At 46.0% G+C, this 19556-nt stretch overlaps 2 protein-coding genes across 8 annotated transcripts in view; one reads left to right on the top strand and one right to left on the bottom strand.

Moving 5' to 3' along the window:
* The window catches only part of LOC135254396 (paired box protein Pax-5-like), a 31851-nt gene that overhangs the window by 9854 nt on the left and 2441 nt on the right, over nucleotides 1-19556 (bottom strand). For both annotated transcript variants that reach the window (XM_064334497.1, XM_064334498.1), the window contains exons 2-5: nucleotides 8260-8425; nucleotides 6340-6537; nucleotides 6197-6255; nucleotides 5759-5884 (exon numbers count right to left, since the gene is read on the bottom strand). In XM_064334497.1, coding sequence (XP_064190567.1) covers nucleotides 5759-5884; nucleotides 6197-6255; nucleotides 6340-6537; nucleotides 8260-8425 — 549 coding nt within the window. The remainder of the gene's footprint in view (nucleotides 1-5758; nucleotides 5885-6196; nucleotides 6256-6339; nucleotides 6538-8259; nucleotides 8426-19556) is intronic.
* zcchc7 (zinc finger, CCHC domain containing 7) overlaps nucleotides 3510-19556 on the top strand; it is a 52476-nt gene continuing 36429 nt past the window's right edge. For 3 of the 6 annotated variants that reach the window (XR_010329864.1, XM_064334490.1, XM_064334488.1), the window contains exons 1-2: nucleotides 3510-4071; nucleotides 4412-4576. Coding sequence is in view for 3 of the 6 variants with exons in the window: in XM_064334490.1 (XP_064190560.1) it covers nucleotides 3991-4071; nucleotides 4412-4576 (246 nt within the window). In the remaining 3 variants the exon portion in view is untranslated. Of the gene's footprint in view, nucleotides 4113-4411; nucleotides 4577-19556 lie in introns of all 6 variants that reach the window. The other 3 variants (XM_064334489.1, XM_064334493.1, XM_064334492.1) reach the window with 3 other exon arrangements.

Below are 19556 nucleotides of genomic sequence, written 5' to 3'. Positions count from 1 at the left end.
AACACAACCATAGCACATCACACACACTCACACCACACACACACACACACCACACACCCCACACACACACACACACATATGCACACACACACACACCACAGCACACACACACACACACAACACACACCACACACACACACATATGCACACACACACACACACACACACACACACACACACCCACACCCACACACACACACATATGCACACACACACACACCCACACACACACACACACACACACTCACACGCACACCACAGCACACACACCCCACACCACACACAGCACACGCACACACACACACACCCACACACACACCCACACACACACACACACACACACACACACACACACACACAGGGTATATGATCTCCAGTCTCCAGTCCAATTCCAGACCCTGTGAGGCTGAAATAAAGGAAGCGATGAAGAGCGGAGTTAACTGGCTCAACTCATCACCGCCCACTTAATCCCAGCGTCCTCTGCGGCTGATGGAATCCAGCTGATCAATCAGGAGCCGTTGATGGCACCATTTCAGCCGGCTTATTGCTTTCTGCTCCTGTGAAAGCCTGAGCTCCTGCTGCTTTCTGCTCCTGTGAAAGCCTGAGCTCCTGCTGCTTTCTGCTCCTGTGAAAGCCTGAACTCCTGCTGCTTTCTGCTCCTGTGAAACGGCCTCCTGAATCCTGCTGCTTTCTGCTCCTGTGAAAGCCTGAACTCCTGCTGCTTTCTGCTCCTGTGAAAGCCTGAGCTCCTGCTGCTTTCTGCTCCTGTGAAAGCCTGAGCTCCTGCTGCTTTCTGCTCCTGTGAAAGCCTGAGCTCCTGCTGCTTTCTGCTCCTGTGAAAGCCTGAGCTCCTGCTGCTTTCTGCTCCTGTGAAAGCCTGAGCTCCTGCTGCTTTCTGCTCCTGTGAAAGCCTGAACTCCTGCTGCTTTCTGCTCCTGTGAAAGCCTGAGCTCCCGGCCTGGGCGACACAAAGCCAGGCTCTTCCCTCACACACACACACACTCACACACACACACTCATGCACACACCGCACACACCACACACACACACACAGGAGGGGGGCCGTTCTCGGTGAGAGAGCAGGAAGAGGAAGCTCTCTGCCTTTCTTATTAAACCCCCCCCCCACACCCCACACCCCACACCCCCCTCCAAAAACACTACAACGTGGCTGCATTGTTTTCTTTTTCTTTCTCTCTCTCTCTCTCTCTCCCGCCGCCATTGTCTGGGCCTGCAAATGAAAGCCTTTAAGGAGGACAAACGGACCGGACGTCTGTGGCCCCCAGAGATGGGACAGGGAGTGGGCAGGGGGCGGGGGGCTGGGGGGCGCGAGGGGTTTGCCAAAAAAAAAGAACAACAGGCGTGAATCTCTGTGCACTTGACACAGATTAGCATAGTGAGCTGAGTGGGATTGGGGGGGGGCATGTTTTCTCTGACACCCCCAAATCTCCCTCTATCCTCTGCTTACCTGTCTGTGATAACCCCACTCACCCCAATACCCTCGACCGCTCTGATCACCCCAATACCCTCGACCGCCCTGATCACCCCAGTACCCTCGACCGCCCTGATCACCCCAATACCCTCGACCGCTCTGATCACCCCAATACCCTCGACCACCCTGATCACCCCAGTACCCTCGACCGCCCTGATCACCCCAGTACCCTCGACCGCTCTGATCACCCCAATACCCTCGACCGCTCTGATCACCCCAATACCCTCGACCGCCCTGATCACCAATACCTCGACCGCTCTGATCCCCCAATACCCTCGACCGCTCTGATCACCCCAATACCCTCGACCGCCCTGATCACCCCAGTACCCTCGACCGCTCTGATCACCCCAATACCCTCGACCGCCCTGATCACCCCAGTACCCTCGACCGCCCTGATCACCCCAGTACCCTCGATCACCACCCAATCAGAGCCCAGGACACTGAATGGATCCCTCCCCATCCCTGGTCCTCCGGTGTATCTTTCCCTTTCTCTACCCTTCATTCCTCTTCCTCTGTCCATCTTTCTCTTTCTCTCTATTGCCCTCCCTCCCTCTGTCTCCATTTCTCTCTCTCCCTCCCTCTCTTCCACTCTCATTCTGTATCTCCTTCTCTCTTTCCACTCATCCTGAGCCTCCCTCTGGTGCAGGGGGGAGGAGGAGACTGGGAGGTGTGAGGGAGCTCTGCAGGAGGAGACCGGGAGGGGTGAGGGAGCTCTGCAGGAGGAGACCGGGAGGTGTGAGGGAGCTCTGCAGGAGGAGACCGGGAGGTGTGAGGGAGCTCTGCAGGAGGAGACTGGGAGGTGTGAGGGAGCTCTGCAGGAGGAGACCGGGAGGTGTGAGGGAGCTCTGCAGGAGGAGACTGGGAGGTGTGAGGGAGCTCTGCAGGAGGAGATCGGGAGGTTGAGGAGCTCTGCAGGAGGAGACGGGAGGTGTGAGGGAGCTCTGCAGGAGGAGACGGAGGAGGGTCTGCAGGAGGAGACCGGGAGGGGTGAGGGAGCTCTGCAGGAGGAGCCTGGGAGGTGTGAGGGAGCTCTGCAGGAGGAGACCGGGAGGTGTGAGGGAGCTCTGGAGAGATTAAACATGATCTGTTTCTGCCTGAATCCGTCCCCTAACCTCTTAATGAGCTCACTTTCAATGTGGGGGGATCTCATTATTTCAGGAAGGGCGACCCCCACCTTCATGAAAATAGGCCTCACTGGCAAGAGAAAGACAGGGAAACAATAACCCCCCCGTCCGGCACTTCTATGGGACATGCCCTCCCCATTCACCCTACCTCCCCTCTGTTTCGGCTGGGTCAGTACCGCCCTCCTCACTGCTGCCCCCTCCCAACACTTTCATTCCCATCATGCTTTGCAGAACTGTGTCAGGTGACTTTGTTAAAGCATAGGGTATGGAGTGCATCATTTTTTTCCCCAAACCACTTTAGCGCAAACTACGCCCTGTAGTTGCAACATTAGACAGCAAAGTGACGCATATGGAGTCAGTGCAGAGTGCTCAAAGCACCACTGGGTTGAGCTACATCATCTATTTTCATATGTGGTGACTGGCTGAGATTTTCACAGGCAGGGATTTCAGAGTACTTCTAAACCAGTGGTCTCCAACCCTGGTCCTGGAGAGCTAGTTAGTTAGTTATGTTTCTTGACTTCCAAAGAAAATATTCAATATGAAATACAAAGAATAAAAACATTGGGTCCAAATAATATTCTATATACAAATAAATATTACTCATTTACATGTTCATGTTCCAGGATTTCCAAACATTTACGTAACATACACAAAACTTTCTTGTCCGTGTCGAGAAAGGGTCTGCTGGTTTTTGTTTTCACCTTAAAATCAGCACCCAATTGAATTGAGACCCAAGACAACAGGTGAGTTGAGTTAACTGTGTAATCAACTGCTCTAATTGATTCATGAAGTGCAGAGTCACTATGAAAACCAGCAGACCCTGTAGCTCACCAGGACCAGGGTTGGAGACCACTGTTCAAAGCTATGTCTGAAAATGATTTTACCGCAGCCTTAGTCAAACTTTAAAACTTAATTTACAGCAAAGTCAATCGAAATAAGCTCCTGCAAGCTTATAGCAATGTTAGAGAGCATTGTGGAAAAAGAGGGTTCACAGAAAACAATCACAACCACGCACACAAGCAGATGTTTTCGGGGCAGCGCGAGCGGGCTCGGAGAAGAAAAGTTCTGGCTGCGCTCCACGAGCCCGGCGATATGCTCTCACAGCGTGACGCGCTGTCAATTAAATATTCAAATCCGTTTAGAGCGCTTTGTTTTTTTCCCCTCCGCAACGCCGCCACCAACACGCTGTCATGTGTAACATCAATTAAAGCGGCAGGCGCTCGCTAATTGCGCCGTGATTAACAATGAACTTAATGAAACGAACAGTAAGGTGGCCCGCTTTCATAGCGCTGGATCTCCTGCGAAGCAAGAATCAGAACAGGCTTGGAGTGACATTAAACCGAGCACGCGGAGTTCGTTTTGAGCATACTGACCACGATGTTCGCGGACGTGTTTTTCGGTCGTTCGTTTTTTAAAAGTAGGCTACGCACGTCCATTGGAGTATGCTGCCTACTTAAGGCAGGTGAGCACGGACACGGCGTTGACTCACAGCACCCCAGGTAAGGGTCTCTGGTTCCCACAACATTCGCTTAAATCTACCCAGTTTCCGCGGGTGTCATTTCCATGTTATTTTTAAGTCGCGAGGAACAGACTCTTCTGCTGTTCTGTTTGTTTTATCATTGAAAAAATAATTTGGGTTGTAGGTGGTCATTCGTGTTAATTTCAGCAGAGGTGAGAAACCCTAGGTGGTTTATACAACAACATCCCGAGTGATATCAGCTAAGATATACATAACAGCCTATGACTTCATACGTGTTAAAAGCGAACGATCACGCGCTAAACCCCAGCCTCTCTACAGGCCTGTGCGCAGCCGTGTTTGAGGCAGGCCGTCTGCGCGAGACGTGCTGTAAGGAGACAGAAATCAGAAACTGGGATTTTGGACTACAATCACAGCAGACGCTCTATCACTCCACACTGCTCCTCCATCCTGTCACTCTCAGACGACTCTGAGTCTCCAAGATCTGTGAGTCTCCCATTTTGGCAAAATGACTTTATATTTATTAGAACATGTAGATCATTGTAGCAAATTAATTTGTCTGAGAACATAGTCCCATGTCTTAGTCGACCAGTCTATTAATATTTCATATTTTTGGCACGTATATTTTGTATTATCCTGTTGATTAATGTTTTGGAATTCCTGCATTATTCGGGTTTTTACTGTTTGTATTTCATTGTGATGCAGTAGTGGTTGATCAGTTGTATATTTTCTCAGCCAAATGTATATGGGATACGTACCGTATCGCAGCTCCATGCATATAGGATATGTACTGTATCGCAACCTCCAAATCAGGACTTGTATTGTATAATGAAGCATCTGAGAGAGACCAGCAGTCACTGTGGCTGTGAGAACTGTGGTTAAATACACGAAAGAGTGAGCAACAGCAGTGTGCAGACCCAGAGACGCACACACACACACACACCTGTGTCCCCCTCACCTCCCAGCACACACACACACTCACATACGCGCACACACACACACACCTGTGTCCCCCTCACCTCCCAGCACACACACACACTCACATACGCACACACACACACAGTCCACACCTCTAAACTGAAATCAGTAAGCCCAAAAACAAACATTAAAAAAAGCCATATGGTAAAAAATGAACTACATTTCCCAGCATGGCACAGGCCCCTTTAATTAACAGAAGGGAGTGCGTGATGATGGACAACGGGAGCATCTGCCCTTAAACGAGCGCCGCGGGGCGCTGTTCATTCGCTGTAAACACTCTGACAGGCTGGGCTGATGACAGCATTACATCATGCCCCCCCCCCTGCCCCCCCCACACACATTCACTGTGCAGAGCGTTTCTGTGCCTCAGTGCAGAGGGGCATTGTGGGCCGTAAGGGACCGGGCCCAGACGCTGGAATGCTGGGTTCTGCCTCCAGTCTCCTCCTGAACTCCTTCATTAAGCATCCAAGTGATTATACAAAGTTTAATGTGAGTTGTGAACTGTAAGTCACCCAGGAAATGCCCATCTGTTAACCGAATGCACAGCAGTTGGCTGTTTTATTTCCACTTTCCAAAATTACAAGAAAGACGTGACCAGCAATATTAGGAATAGAGATGAGTGAATATCACATGAACATACACACACACACACACACACACGCGCAGACGCACACACGCAGACAGCTTTACCTTCCTCCCTCTTGCGCTTGCTGGCATCTGTGGTTGAGCTGATACCCAGAATGCCGCTGATTGAGTAGGAGGAGCCGGGTGAGTCACTGGTTACCGTGGACACCTGAGTGACTGTTGCCGTGGAAGCTTTAGGGAAGCAGAGAGAGAAGGTCTCACACACTGCCTGTGTATCCTGCCCTGACCTCACAGCCACCTTTTTGAAAATAAAAGCTGATCTGGGATCAGTTTTTAGCAGCATGAGCGCTCTGCATTCCTGGATATTGCACTCTCAATATTGTCAAAACTTTTCCAACTTCCTGGAAATCTGTAAATCCAATACTGGCTGTTTTCACACCAGTCTTTGCTGTAAGGGAAGAGTATGGACAGGGGGGCAGTCTTGGCTGTAAAGGGGGGGGGGTCAGTCTTGGCTGTAAGGGGGGGGGGGGGGGGGGGTCTTACCTAAACTGTGAGTGGAGATGGGCTGTAGAGGAGGCTGCTGCACTTTAGTCCGAATGATCCTGAGGATGGAGAGACAGGTCAGTGTGTGTGCGCGCGTGCGCGTGCGTGTGTGTGTTGCCATGCCAACCCGATGCCCCGCCCACCTGTTGATGGAGCTGACGCTGGGCACACTGTCGTTGTCACACACCCGCTCCGCCAGCAGCCGGTCCCTGATCTCCCAGGCAAACATGGTGGGGTTTTGGCGTTTGTAGTCCGCGATCTTGTCGACAACTTTGGGTGTAGCAACCTTTGGTTTGGATCCCCCGATCACTCCCGGCCTGATGCTGCCCGTCTCGTAGTATCTGTGCAAAACAAAACCCAAACAGCCCAGATTCAGCTGCCATTGCCAGGGTCTGCAGGACAGTACTGTTCCTGAGTGCGGAAGAAGAGAGCTTACCTGAATAGTAAAAGAGAGAGAGAGTGTGTGTGTGTGTGCGTGTGCGTGCATATGTGTACATGTATACATACATACACACACACACTCTCTCATACTTTCTCTCTCTCTCACACACACACATGCTCTCACACACGTTTTTGAACAGGATCCAGGCTGCAGCTGAGTGTGGGTGTGCGGTTTGAGTAGACAGTGATGCTGGAAACAGAGGGGTGTCACGGGGGTGGGGGGTAAAGACTGAGCGCCTATCTGCCTCTGCATCCCCAGCTTCTGCCCCCAGCTTCTGCCCCGGGCTGCAGTTCAGCCCCGCTGCTCGATGCCTGTGCCTCCCTCTGCCTCCCTGCACCTCCCTGTGCCTCCCTGCTTCTCCCTGCACCTCCCTACACCTCCCTGCTTCTCCCTACACCTCCCTGCTTCTCCCTGCTTCTCCCAGCGCCTCCCTGTGCTTCCCTGCATCGGTGCTGAGTGATTATTCCTTTCGGGAAAGGGGAGGGGGGGGGGCTGCAGGGGGTGGGGGTCCAGGGATCAAAATAAACAGCCGCATTGACACTTTAGCCCAGTCAGAAACTTATCTGCGGTTACCAAGGAACTGTTACTGATATCAGCTCGTTTATTCTACCCAATAAAACGCGAGCGCTTTCAGCGACGGGAGCAGGGCGCCGTGGGTAAATCCCCCCCCCCCCCCAAACGTAACGCTTGAGTGACCAGGGCGTCAGGGCAGGGGGCGCAGGGGGGCGGGGGAGGGGGGGATGGCGGGGGAGAACAATGGGCAGCGCATTTCTCATACAGCCCAGGGCAGCGCTGGCTTATCCCTCTCCCTCATTCCTCCAAATCGCCTCTCAATATTTCTGTGCAGAAAAATAAGGTGCCGCTTTCATTTTGATGCAAATGCGTCAAACGCCAGTAATCTTCCCTTCTGAGCGGCTTTCTCTTTGTGACAGAGAGCGAGGGGAGGGGATGAGCCCAAACGTTCAATTTCCACAGTTTGTCTTTGCGGGGAGTCGGACAGAGGGATGTGGTGGATGGGCGGAAGTAACGAGGGATGAGTGTGAAAGATAAATAAAAATGCAATCTGGCATTTTCAGTGCTTTTCTAAATGATGTACACCTGGAACGTGATACATAATTCTGTTTCTCTGGATTAAGCAATAAGCTGCCAGCCTTGTGAACCTTTGCATGGCACTCACAGCAGTCTGAGAGAATGCGTTCTGTTCCATCTGATCATGCTGGCGTACCGTGTCATTGCACACGGCTCACTGAAATAGCTGAGTACGGCTGACTGCGATAGATACAGATGTGCTAATGTTGTGTTTGGGAGCTTGTGAGTGTGAGGGCAAAGGCACTGGGTCTCAGTACGCCAGCGCTGAGAGATGGTGCCATGCTGAAGGTGGTGAGGGTGGTGCCATGCTGAAAAGTGGCATGGGTGTTGCCTGCTGAAAGTGGCATGGGTGGTGCCATGCTGTAGGTGGCACGGGTGCAGTAATGAGAGTGGTGGTGCCATGCGGTAGGTGGTGTGGGTGGTGCCATGCTGTAGGTGGTGAGAGATGGTGCCATGCTTTAGGTGGTGAGGGTGGTGTCATGCTGTAGGAGGTGCCATGCTGTGGGTGGCACAGGTGCCCGGTGGCGCTCACCTGCCCAGGATCTTGCTGACGCAGCCGTGGCTGACGCGGAGCTGGCGGGAGATGTCGCAGGGCCTGACGCCCTGGTGCGCCAGCTCCACGATGCGCTGTCTCACTACGTCCGGCAGGGGGCGCCCGTTCACAAACACCCCGCCCAGCTGGTTCACCCCGCCATGCCCTGGGGAAGAGGGGGAGAATGAGTGATAGGGTGACACTCCTAGCCCCACAAGTTTAGCAGTAAACATAACAAACCTCCACCTTTACGATGAACTGCAGTAATCCTAGTGGTATGTTTAAATGGGATATCTAAAAGGTCTAAATTCTTATGATATTCAACGTACCATGCAGGAATACTTCTTGATATTTTAAAAGAAAATACTTTTCACAGACAATTTATTTAAAAGGCACAGACTTTATCCGTCTCATTTTTCATTTAATAATTCATAGAAATCAGTGGAAGCGTCTTTATATCTTTTCTATATAGCCCACGCACTAAAGGACTTGGAAACTTAGATCCCTGCTTTTGTTCTTCTCATTATAAAACCCAAACCCTTGTGTGTATTTCATCCATCAAGCATTACTGAGATGCATTTTAATTATTTCTATATCAGTACACTCCTGTTTGTGGGTACTGCATACAAAGAGAAATAAATAACTCAACCATAGACCACAGACACTCTATAATCCCTTTACCTTTAATATTATCATACTGATTGCTTCTTTGTGGCAAATATTTTGAGAGAGAGAGACAGAGAGAGAGAGGAAGAGAGAGAGAGAGAGAGAGAGAGATAATCCTGGCTTTGGGGTTGATGTATTTTAAAAACATGGCATGGATTACAAGCAAAAATAATACAAAACAAATGTTAAATACAAAAAAATAGATCTCAGGCAATATTCTGAGTTACTTTTTTCCATTTAATTTGTAGACTTTGATTGTGTTTGAGGCCTGATGGGAAACAAAAGAAGGTTGGGGCATCACTGTGAACACACTGCACGCGCTCGGGTGGGTTCATGAGTGTGCAGCTGGAACGAGTCCAACAAACAGCCTTTAAAACGTTCGGTGTTAAATCATATGCTCTCTGTTAGAGTTGAATTAACACTGGACGTTTCACTGAGCAGCTGAACCTCTGTGTGCTTCTCCCTGAGCTGCAGCCGGTCAGTGACACAGCAAACTGAGCCCAGAGGCGGTAGAAAGAAATTCCACATTTATAAAATCACTCAACTAATTTTCAGAAAAACCTTTTAAAGGTTGTATCCATGTCGACACATTTTGGCTAATCTTGAGCTGTCATCAAAGCATCCCTACTTCCCTACTTTCTCTTTTGGACACCCTTACTGTCTCTTTTGGACACCCTTACCTTCTCTTTTGGAGAACTAAATCTGTTTTGGCCCTGTATTGCAAAAAAGGCCCCCTGTAACCCTATGAAATGGAGTTTGATTTATGCTACATGTTGAAATCCTTTCTGGATTTTAATGAACTGCAAGTTCTATGCTAGAAACAAACGTGCTGCGTTAAACCGACGCTGAGCTGGCTGAAGCCACAGAGCAGACCTGGCGAGGGGCAGGTGTGGGTTGTTGCCCCACGTAGAGTACATCCCCAGCAAGCCTGTGAGATACAGAGAAGTGCTGCTGCGTCCGATATCTCCCCTCCAGAGCTTTCTGATATAATCAGCGGGGAGAGGATGAAGGTCCTTAGGTGGCCAACCAAAGATTAAAGAGCCACTGCACTCAAGAAAAGAGCAAAAACCATAAATACTAAACTAAAAACTGGGAAAACCTACATGTCTGGCACTCAGAAGACAAGGTTTTTTACGAGATTTATTCTTCTTCAGGAGCAGGGCACATGTTTAAAGATCTCGCCCGAGGAGGACAACAGTTTCCACGTCCAAAGATCAGACTAATCACTGCGTTCAGAAAGAAAGTTTGCACTGTAAAAACCATAGATGCCGAACTTTCAATGGGTGTATGACTGTTAAAGTTAGGAGCCAACTCCTGAAATTCCACTCCTTTAATATACTCCAGTTTTGACTCGAGCCCTGATGTCCCCATTAAGGGCTGATGGGCCCAGATGGGCTTTCCGCCTCTGATCCGACTGGGGAAAGTGCAGCAGGATTCTGTCTGAGGGCAGTGAGACAGGACAGGACCGGGCCGGGCCAGGCCGGGAGCTTAACAGAACCGGGTCCAGCTCTGCACCAGTCCTGCAGAATCAGCTCAACACTAAGGCTGCCTGAGCATCTACACCTGAACCCAGCGCCCAACACCTTGACCTCAGCAGCTCGGGCCGGCTGACCATTCCACCACGCTGGACTCTTTCAGCCAGACCATCTGCTGAATCGCTATGGTTACAGCAGGACCAGTCAGTCAGCCCACCTGGGAGGCTCGGCTGGACTTCCGATCATCAGCGTCGCTTTCATCTCCAGGCACGGCTGGACCACCTGGGCTCGCACAGTCAAACATCGAGTCTCACAAGCACACCAGCTAGCATATGCTTCCATGGTACCCCAAATTCCAAAGTGTGCTTTGTCCTGAGCTGCTGTGTATCAGGGTGAGTGTGTGAGAGAGCGAGGTCTTCATATCTGACTGCTTGGAAATGCACGGTGGGATTTCGACATGGAGGTGAAGCCCGCCCAGCGGACATGTTGGTAAAATGACCCCCCAGGCACGATGGCTGCCGTGGCTGAGTTCTGCAACCAGCACGCTGAAGAGGAGGGAGAAACGGGCACAAGCGAAACGTAGAGGCTTCCAGCAGGTATGGCAGGTAGCGCTTCTCCTGCAGATTAAGCTGCTAATGGATGGCCCTGGCTGATTCGGGGCTGGGGGGAGCTTTCTGCAGAAAAGTGATTTCCCCCTGGAAACTGGGCTATCTGCAGAGGCGGGTAAAGCAAACATGGTGACAGAATTCAGCAACATCTCATCTCTGGAGAAACTAAGCAGTCCTCACTCTCAGCTGCAGAGCTGATTGGGAGCGTCGGAGTGAGGAAGAAAAGAAGCCACAGGTCGGGTCTGCGGCCTGCACGTGCGCACCCTGAACGTGCTCTGCGTCCTTCACTTTCAATCACAAGTTCCCACAAATGCTAATTTTTCTACATTTGAACGGAATCAGGAGCAGCCACAGTCGTAATATAAATAAATACATAAATGATAAAATCTGGAATGAGCAATAAAAATCATTTACCGCACTGTTGTTCTATAAAATAATAAATTTATTTTATTTAAGGTAATTGACGAAGCTTAATAGACTCAAATCCGGTCCTGAGTTTCAATGAGCAAAAACCTATATTTTATATTGTGTGTCTATGCATGGAAAGATCACTCTAAGACTACAAATAAAAGATAAGACGCTCATAGTAAAGCATTGGTAGACAATATGAACACTGTTAAGATATATTATAACCCCGCAATTCATTACCTCAGTGACTAAGGGTTGGTGGGAGAGCCGGCTTTGGGGCGGGGGGCGGATTTCTGAAGGGGAGGGGTTCTGATCTTTACAGTATTTCTTCTCTTTATATTGCTGATAGCTTATGTATCGGGCTCCTCTTCATCCCCCTGATTGATTTAGTGGATCTTTCCGGAATAAATACGGCGCTGAAGAAAAATACATTTATGTTCGCCCATCCAGAAAATAAGCTCTATTAGAGTACTCTATTCCATTTCAATCTTTTATCTCCGTTGTCAGGAGCCGCTATTGCAGTTAACGGGTCACGGGTTTGCTTCTTATTAATAACTTAGGAACAGGGGGCAAATAAGAAAGGGAGAAAGAAGAATGTGCCGCTCGCGGCTGGCCTGGTTAAGATTAGACTTCACAATGCGATTGAAACATTGCACCCGGCCAGTGATTTTCTCCTCCCATGAACAACATAGTAAATTACATTTAACACATCTGCTAAACTGGCGGGCACGCTAAAGCTGACTCTAGAAACGCTCTTTTCGGGTTATTTTATGACGGGCTTGCTTAAATGTCCACCATACGCCTCTTTTTCTTTCACGGCGAATTAATACTATTTTAATGCCACGTACGCTGAGTAGGTTTTACAATAAATTATATAAACTGCAGCTAGAGATATTATCAGGATGCATTTAATGCGCTGTAGCGTGTTTAACACCAGATGTAAACGACTGTTCTAACAAAACTAACCTGGGTACAACCGTGCGTCATGAGCTCAACATATTACTCAAAATTGAAAGGCCAAAATAAAATATTTTCCATTTTATTTTGCAAATAATAATAATTACAATGATACATAATTTATTGATTATAGGTTCACGTGTAGTCGTTTACTAGATAATAATAATAATAATAATAGTTATAAGTATTGTTGTTATTATCATTATTATTATTGTGATTTACTGATAGACTGCTTATCTCTCCAAGTAGTATGCATTTCCTTGCATTTGTAATTTGTGTTCATTCATGTTATTTTGCGATAAAAACGACAGCCATTTTACACATCTACATAGGATTAGCCTCCCTCTGTTAATTTCACTATTTTATGTATAATAAAAAACGCGTTTATGAGTTACATTCTCTGGTCGTTTCCGAGACGGACATAACGAAGCGAAATAGCAGCGTAAATATTTCTGTTATCTTCCCAACACTTCATTTCCTGTTTCCTCGTTTGGAGGCCGCGCCTGAAGTCACATGCTTTAGAGGTTTCAGGGCACTGCGTTAAAACTAATCATCTGAACGTAATATCTGATAATATTCACATATTCACTATTGTTTTTTTTTAAGTTTTGCCATAATTGGAAATATGACTGTGGGGCTGGTAGCAAACAACACATCGGAGATTTCACACGGTTAGTGATACTACAGGGTTTTTTAAGATTAGGCGCGGCGGTGCATTGTGTCCGACCTTTAACATTTTAGGCGTTTATCAGGCGCTCCATAACACTTCACACTTTTTTCCAATTGCACATATTTACTGAAACTCAAAAAAACAACAGCAGTACCCCACTTGAAAATCGAACCTAAAACCTTGGACTTGCAGACTCAATTCCCTAATCACTATTCTTGATTATTGGTTTCGATGCACTGCCTCATACTTGCATCTCCGTGCACTTATTCGTTTCTTTGAAAGATAAAATACACAACAATATAAAAGTGCATCAGACAGAGCTCTCCATCTCTGTTTCCCACACACGGACACACACAAACACACGGGCGCGTGCAAAGCTCCGTGGTATTCTTTCGCAGTGTTGTCCCCGTTAGACCTGGCCCATACTTGCAGTAGGCCTTGTTACCTGATCATTTTGGAGAGCTCCTCCGCTTCTTACTTTACCGTGACGCTAGTCTATCGCCTCGAAACATTTATGCATCGCTGTGCCTCATCATTTCACATTTCTAAAAGACTTCCTTCGGCGTGAGAAACTGGACAAGGAAGTAGCTAAATGTGATTCGTTCTAGCTCTCTTTACCCATATATTTAATCCAGCGTTTAACTCGCCGTGTGGAGAATCGCCGTTTCATATGACTGCCTGTGAAATGGCAAATCTTCCCTCTCTCCAGACTTCCGAGCACAGTGAAGCCCGGGAAATTACCTTATCTTTGTATTTAAGACAAGAAATAGTATACGCATTATTCATAAAGTACTGTTAATTTTGATTATTTAAAAGGAAAATGGCTACGTTTCGATGGCAGAGCTACAACTGCAGTGTAATATACATTAATTTAAATATTAAATATAGATTGACTTAATCACATAAAACAACGCATTGACAAAAAGTGTACCAATAATATTATTTCCCTACTTTAAGATTAGGTTTGTTCCTTATTTAATAAGAACCAGCCCTGCAGTGTTGCTCTTATCAGCCTCCGTTTGTTGTAGCGCGAGGCCTAGTTGCAAATTCCTTCTACCTTTTGAAAGACTTTGTTTAATTGTTTTGGCTGCGCATTTCACACCGCTGTACCGTGCGCGAGAGGGCCAGGGATGCGAGGAGACAGGCAGGCCTACGTTATCATACCAACACGAAATGTAAAAGGAAAGTGGAAGAAACATCGACTGGTGTTGTCGCCAGAACAGTGTCACTCCTGAATACGACAGCAATGTGGTCTATCCTACCTACCAGTGCAGAGGAACGCAGAGCAGATCTGCACGCTTAGGAGACAGAACTCTACTTGTTTCTTGTCGTGTTTGTGGCACTTACCCAGCAGGTCAAGTGTCAAGTTCGTTTTTTTATTTGTTGCTAACCCCCCAATACCACCCCCCCTCAACCTCCACCCCACCCCCTCCCCCCAACCACAGTGACAGAAGGCACACACACTCATCACACTCATCAAGCCAAACTAGCAGAGACGGATTGTATGCTTATTTTGGACCAGAAAAAGACACTGACCAACCACGGCAGCGCTGTATAAAATTATACAATGGTTTACAATTTGCTTTTACTGTATAATTAATTGGAACAAACGAATAGGCATAAATAATCATTTATCTAAGATTTATCGTACACAAAAATATTGCGCCTCTCTGTATTTGTGTGTAGTTCGTTCTTAATATAAATTCACTAAAAACTTTTCACAAATGTTGTGAAAACTTCAACTGCAATGGCCCTGAGCCTGAAGTACACATTCAAAGCCAGAAGCCGTTCACTTACTGTGCATCGCTGCGAAGGGGTCGTGCTTACAGTGTATTTCCATCAAGAAGTGCGTCTGTTACAGTAACCAGAGCCTACTACCTGTCCCTGTGGCTTTTATACTTCTCACAGCCGTTTTCCGTTATGGTTTACTAATAAAACAATGCCGAAATATATCAGCTGGAGCCGCAGTACTGGGATGGGGGAGTTCTTTTTCTTTCTTTCTTTCTTTGCTGGGAGAATCCCCGAAGTTCCAAAACAGAGGGAATCGTTTCGAGAAAAAACAGGTTTACAAGCGTCTTAGATATAAAGCAAATGCAATTGCAAAAATTTCTATAAATGTGACAGCAAAAACAAAAAACGATATGACTTTTTTTTAACTAGGGTGTGACTTTGCCGGTGTCATTTCCCCGCCTTCTGGCCCGACACCCTGTTACCATCAGTCATAAGGCCGCCAAAAATATGCTGTTTTAACCCTTTCATGAGCCGACCGACAGGATAATAAGCCGTACTCAAAACGAATGAGACTGCTTTGTCCAGGTGGAAAAGCGTTTCATACGCCGTAGTTGCAGTTGTTGTTGTTGTTACTGTTGCTGTAGTTGTTATTTTTGCCCCTTCCACCTCAGTTCAGCTCGAACAGCCGAGGAGGCAGCCCGGCTGTGTAAATGCACAGCAAACCGCGTTCTCTTGCCCGGCGTCTTTGGCGGATCCTCATAGAATCTGCATTCCTATGTTCGTTGTTAGTTCTGTTTTCATTGCCATTCCAGCTGCTGAGACTTTAATTAAACTAGTAATAGTTAAATAATAAAAAATAGTAATATGTTATGTTTTAGTTGAAAACGTCTCCTCCTTGAATTCCCATTTTTAAGCATTGTTCATAAACTCCAGTGAAACGATTTCCAAAAAATGTAATGCAATAAGACCGTGCAGAGTTACTAAACGCACCTTTGTCAGGAGTTAAATTTGAAATGGCGCACACAGAACAGCTGCAAAAATAAATTAGGAAAAGATGCACTGAAGCGTTCAGAGTTTTCCTACGAACTTGCAAATTAGCATCCGGCGCAAAGGAACAGGGCAGGTAAACTTTCATTTGTTTGCCGTTTCCTAACATGAATATAATCCACGGGAACGGCCTGTGTAGTTCTCGTTTCTACAGGAATGCTCGCTGTCTTGCCGCGTTGTAGAGACTGGAAAAACGCAGGATTTATTGTTCTTCGTGTAAATATTCCCACGGCGAGGTGCCGCCGTGCTACGCCTCCGGCGAAGCCACCATCGTGCGCACAGCGGGTTTCAGGACCTGCGCTCGTGTGGACAGCGCCGCTGGCTCTGTCCCGGAGCCTACCGCCGCGCCTCGGCTATTCTGCCACTCAAACCGGCTCTGCCAATCAGGATGGGCCTCCTTCTTCGTGCTAACCAACGCGAAGTAAGCTCAAAAGCATTCAAGTTGGGATCGGTGCGATTGGTTAGCCCTCGTCCCGTGGTCGAGATACGTTCTGTTCAAAATTGTCCATTGACTAGCCTCACTGGTTTATAGTAAATGTACCTTACTTTCATTCTGACTGCCTTCGAACTTCGTTAGCTATTCTTTTTTTATATCTCAAATAAAGACAAATAAAATGTATTATGGCCTACATAATAAACTATTCCGTAATAATAATGTATTAAAATGAGATTAATTCATAAGGAAATGAAATAAGCACGAGAAAAGACGCATATTATTAAATACAACAGTCCTTTTGAGAAGCAACGTTGAGTAAAAGTGAGAGACAACATAAACACGTCGGAACGAATTTACATAAAAGTTTTCACTAAATCTGGGAATTGAGGATAAATTATCAACGCTGTCTATACCCTAGTATTATATCAAATAAAGCAACGCGTACTTAATTCATTCATTTACAGAATAATTTATCTATTCTAAAGAAAAACTACAAATAAAATATCACCACTATTCCTGGTAGTGACAATGTGGATAGGCCAAAATGTGGATAATGGGTATGATGACGAAGAGGATAATAATAATAGGTATTTTCTGATTTTGATTATAACATGAATGTATTATCATTATTATTATTATTATTATTGACAATTTATGCCACTACCGTAACTGAAGTTTGTAGCCGAACATTGTTTTTGTTATAAAGCCACACCTAAGCTACAGACGTTTTACTGACGTTTCCCTGTTATAAAACCCATATAGGAAGAAATGCTCTAAAATCTGTGCTGTGGCCCGCACTAGATTCGGGCCTTTCTTTGATTTTAATGAATGTATTTATGTCCATAAATAAATGGCTGCATTTATCATTCTCAATTCAGTTAACTGTCGTGCGTATAAGCGTATATATTGTCTATTTATGTTTTTATTAGGTGTTATAATATTGAATTACAGGCATTTAGTAGACGCTCTTATCCAGAGTGACTTACACAATTTACTGATTCTTTATCTTTAGTGGGGCTAATAAATTATCAATTTAAATAAACAACAATAGTAGCCTGCTTTAGACTGTTTCTAATTACTTACCAATTTCTCGTTGGCCTTCTTTGATTTTCTTAAAACCGTTGTTGTTTAAAAACCCCATTCGTTAAAACGCAAACGTTTGATTAAATACTCTTTGGCATACATTATATTTATTTACATTCCTCATCCTTGCATAGCACGTATTCTTGGGGACTCAACGCAAGTCTAATCGTCACATCACATCGTCATCTAACCACTAGGGGGCGAGGAAGTGCCGGATAGATGGTTTCAGACTGTCCACGAGACTTCAAATCCGAATACACCAACAGGAAAATCTAGCGATTCATCCCAAATCGGTGCATCAACTGATTCAGTTTGCAGTGAGATTTAACGTGGCTTTAATATAATTAATTAAATACAACTATAATGTTATTTTGCATCACAGCCAGATGAAAATAAAGTCCACGAGCATTGTTGTGAGTAGACTATATATGAAGATACAGAATCTCTATTTTAGGGGCAATTGCAGAATAGCCTGTAGCCAAAAGGCGAAGGCCAAGTATTTAGCAGTAGGATATCAATAGGCCTACATGCTATAGCTTGTGATTGCACAGTGCAAACAAATCTCCGATCCAAACACGCAGAGGCTACATTTATTCACGTGTTTATATAAACGGAATAACAAATCATTTAACAAAGTAAATATATAACAGGTAAATAAGTGAAGATAGAAGTACTACGTCTTGAGTTTCACGGATGAAATGAAATAATCTAGCATAACAAATGCTCGCAAAAGCAATTTATTTTTCATTTAGTCTTACGAGTTGCTTTAACAGGAAAAAAAAAAGTCTTGTAAGACATGTAAAATTGTTAATTACTTGTCCAGCTTGTCCAAATACAAAAAAAGTTTGTTTTCACTTTGTTCAATAAGAATTTACGTAGTGACAATTTATAAAATGAGACTTCTACTGCATGCATCTGCAGGCGTATGATTTATTTTAAAATTAAATATTGCGCACATGCACATACAAATACGCCATATGACTTTCGCATAAGCCTATCTGAATGTTTTAATTGTCCAACAAAATATAGTTCAGAAAAAAGTATCCTATAAAAGCTTAACCCCGTACATGTGCTAAAAACGTGAGCGTAGAAGTGAGCGTCTAAACACGTCAATCAACCACTCGCGCTCAGGGCACTTTTTACGCATGAAAATAGAAGACTTAAACAAACGTAATATTGTGTTCCTTTTGTTTTTCAGAAAATAACTTATAGGAATCATCAATCATAATAATTGGGGCAGAATTTGGACTATCGAATTTAGTCTGTTTACGGGGACCATTGAATGAGTTGATGGGTGTTAAGAATTTATGGCGAAGGAGGGTAATTATTAGACCTGCACGACTACTGAATAATAAAACTGAGAAACTCACGTCTCCTTAATTTATACACATTTAAATGCTATACATTTAAAAATAACATACCAGCTACCGACTGGTTTAACATTAATACTTGAGTAGCAAACCTAATACTTTCAATTTAATTGAAATTCCAATAAAATATTTGTTGGTTTTTTTTTCTTTCTGATGTGATGCAACAGTTGTAGAATACACTCAATAGATGTGTAAAGCCGTTAATTAAAAGAAACTCCAGATTAAACTGAAAACTAGTGAGTCCTCAAGCAAAGTAATAATGGCGAGAAAATAGACCGTGTTTTCCACTGAGGGGGAAATGTGTAGCCTATCATTTGTATCCTGATTTACACGAGTCTGTCGCGACGATGTAGTTTCATTTTTCTTCAGACGGGGCTTTGACCTCGGCGTCTGGGGCTTTTCAGTGACTGAGAATCAGAGCGCGGCCGCGGGAGACGGAGAGGCCCACGTGCACAAAAGCGCGAAACTGACAGCCGGAAAAGGGCCTGGGAGTAAACAATTCTATAAATTATTTCACGGGTCACGGAAAGCGCGAGGTGATGGCCTGAGCGCGACCAAGCGGACAGCCAGGAGGTCCTGTCTATCACTGTCGGGACTGGGAAAAGCAGGGTCTGGGCACAAGCTGGACCCTGACCGACCGTCGTCGACATGATGACTAGAGGCTGTGCGTGCAAACTCAATAATAAACCCAGCTTAACGTGTGCTTCGCGCGGAAGACAGTCTGCATTTACGAGCTTGCCAGATTGATTTTATGAAAGGTCACAGAATGGGGGGGGGGGCAACAATGCTCCCAAAAAATAAGGATATTTCGACATGAATTCTATTTGAATGTTTACGCTTCCTGCT

This window comes from Anguilla rostrata, chromosome 5 (genome assembly GCF_018555375.3).
Source record: "Anguilla rostrata isolate EN2019 chromosome 5, ASM1855537v3, whole genome shotgun sequence".
In the NCBI taxonomy this organism is placed as follows: domain Eukaryota; kingdom Metazoa; phylum Chordata; class Actinopteri; order Anguilliformes; family Anguillidae; genus Anguilla; species Anguilla rostrata.
Note: the sequence above shows the minus strand (reverse complement) of the source record. Positions and strands in the feature narration are given on the sequence as shown.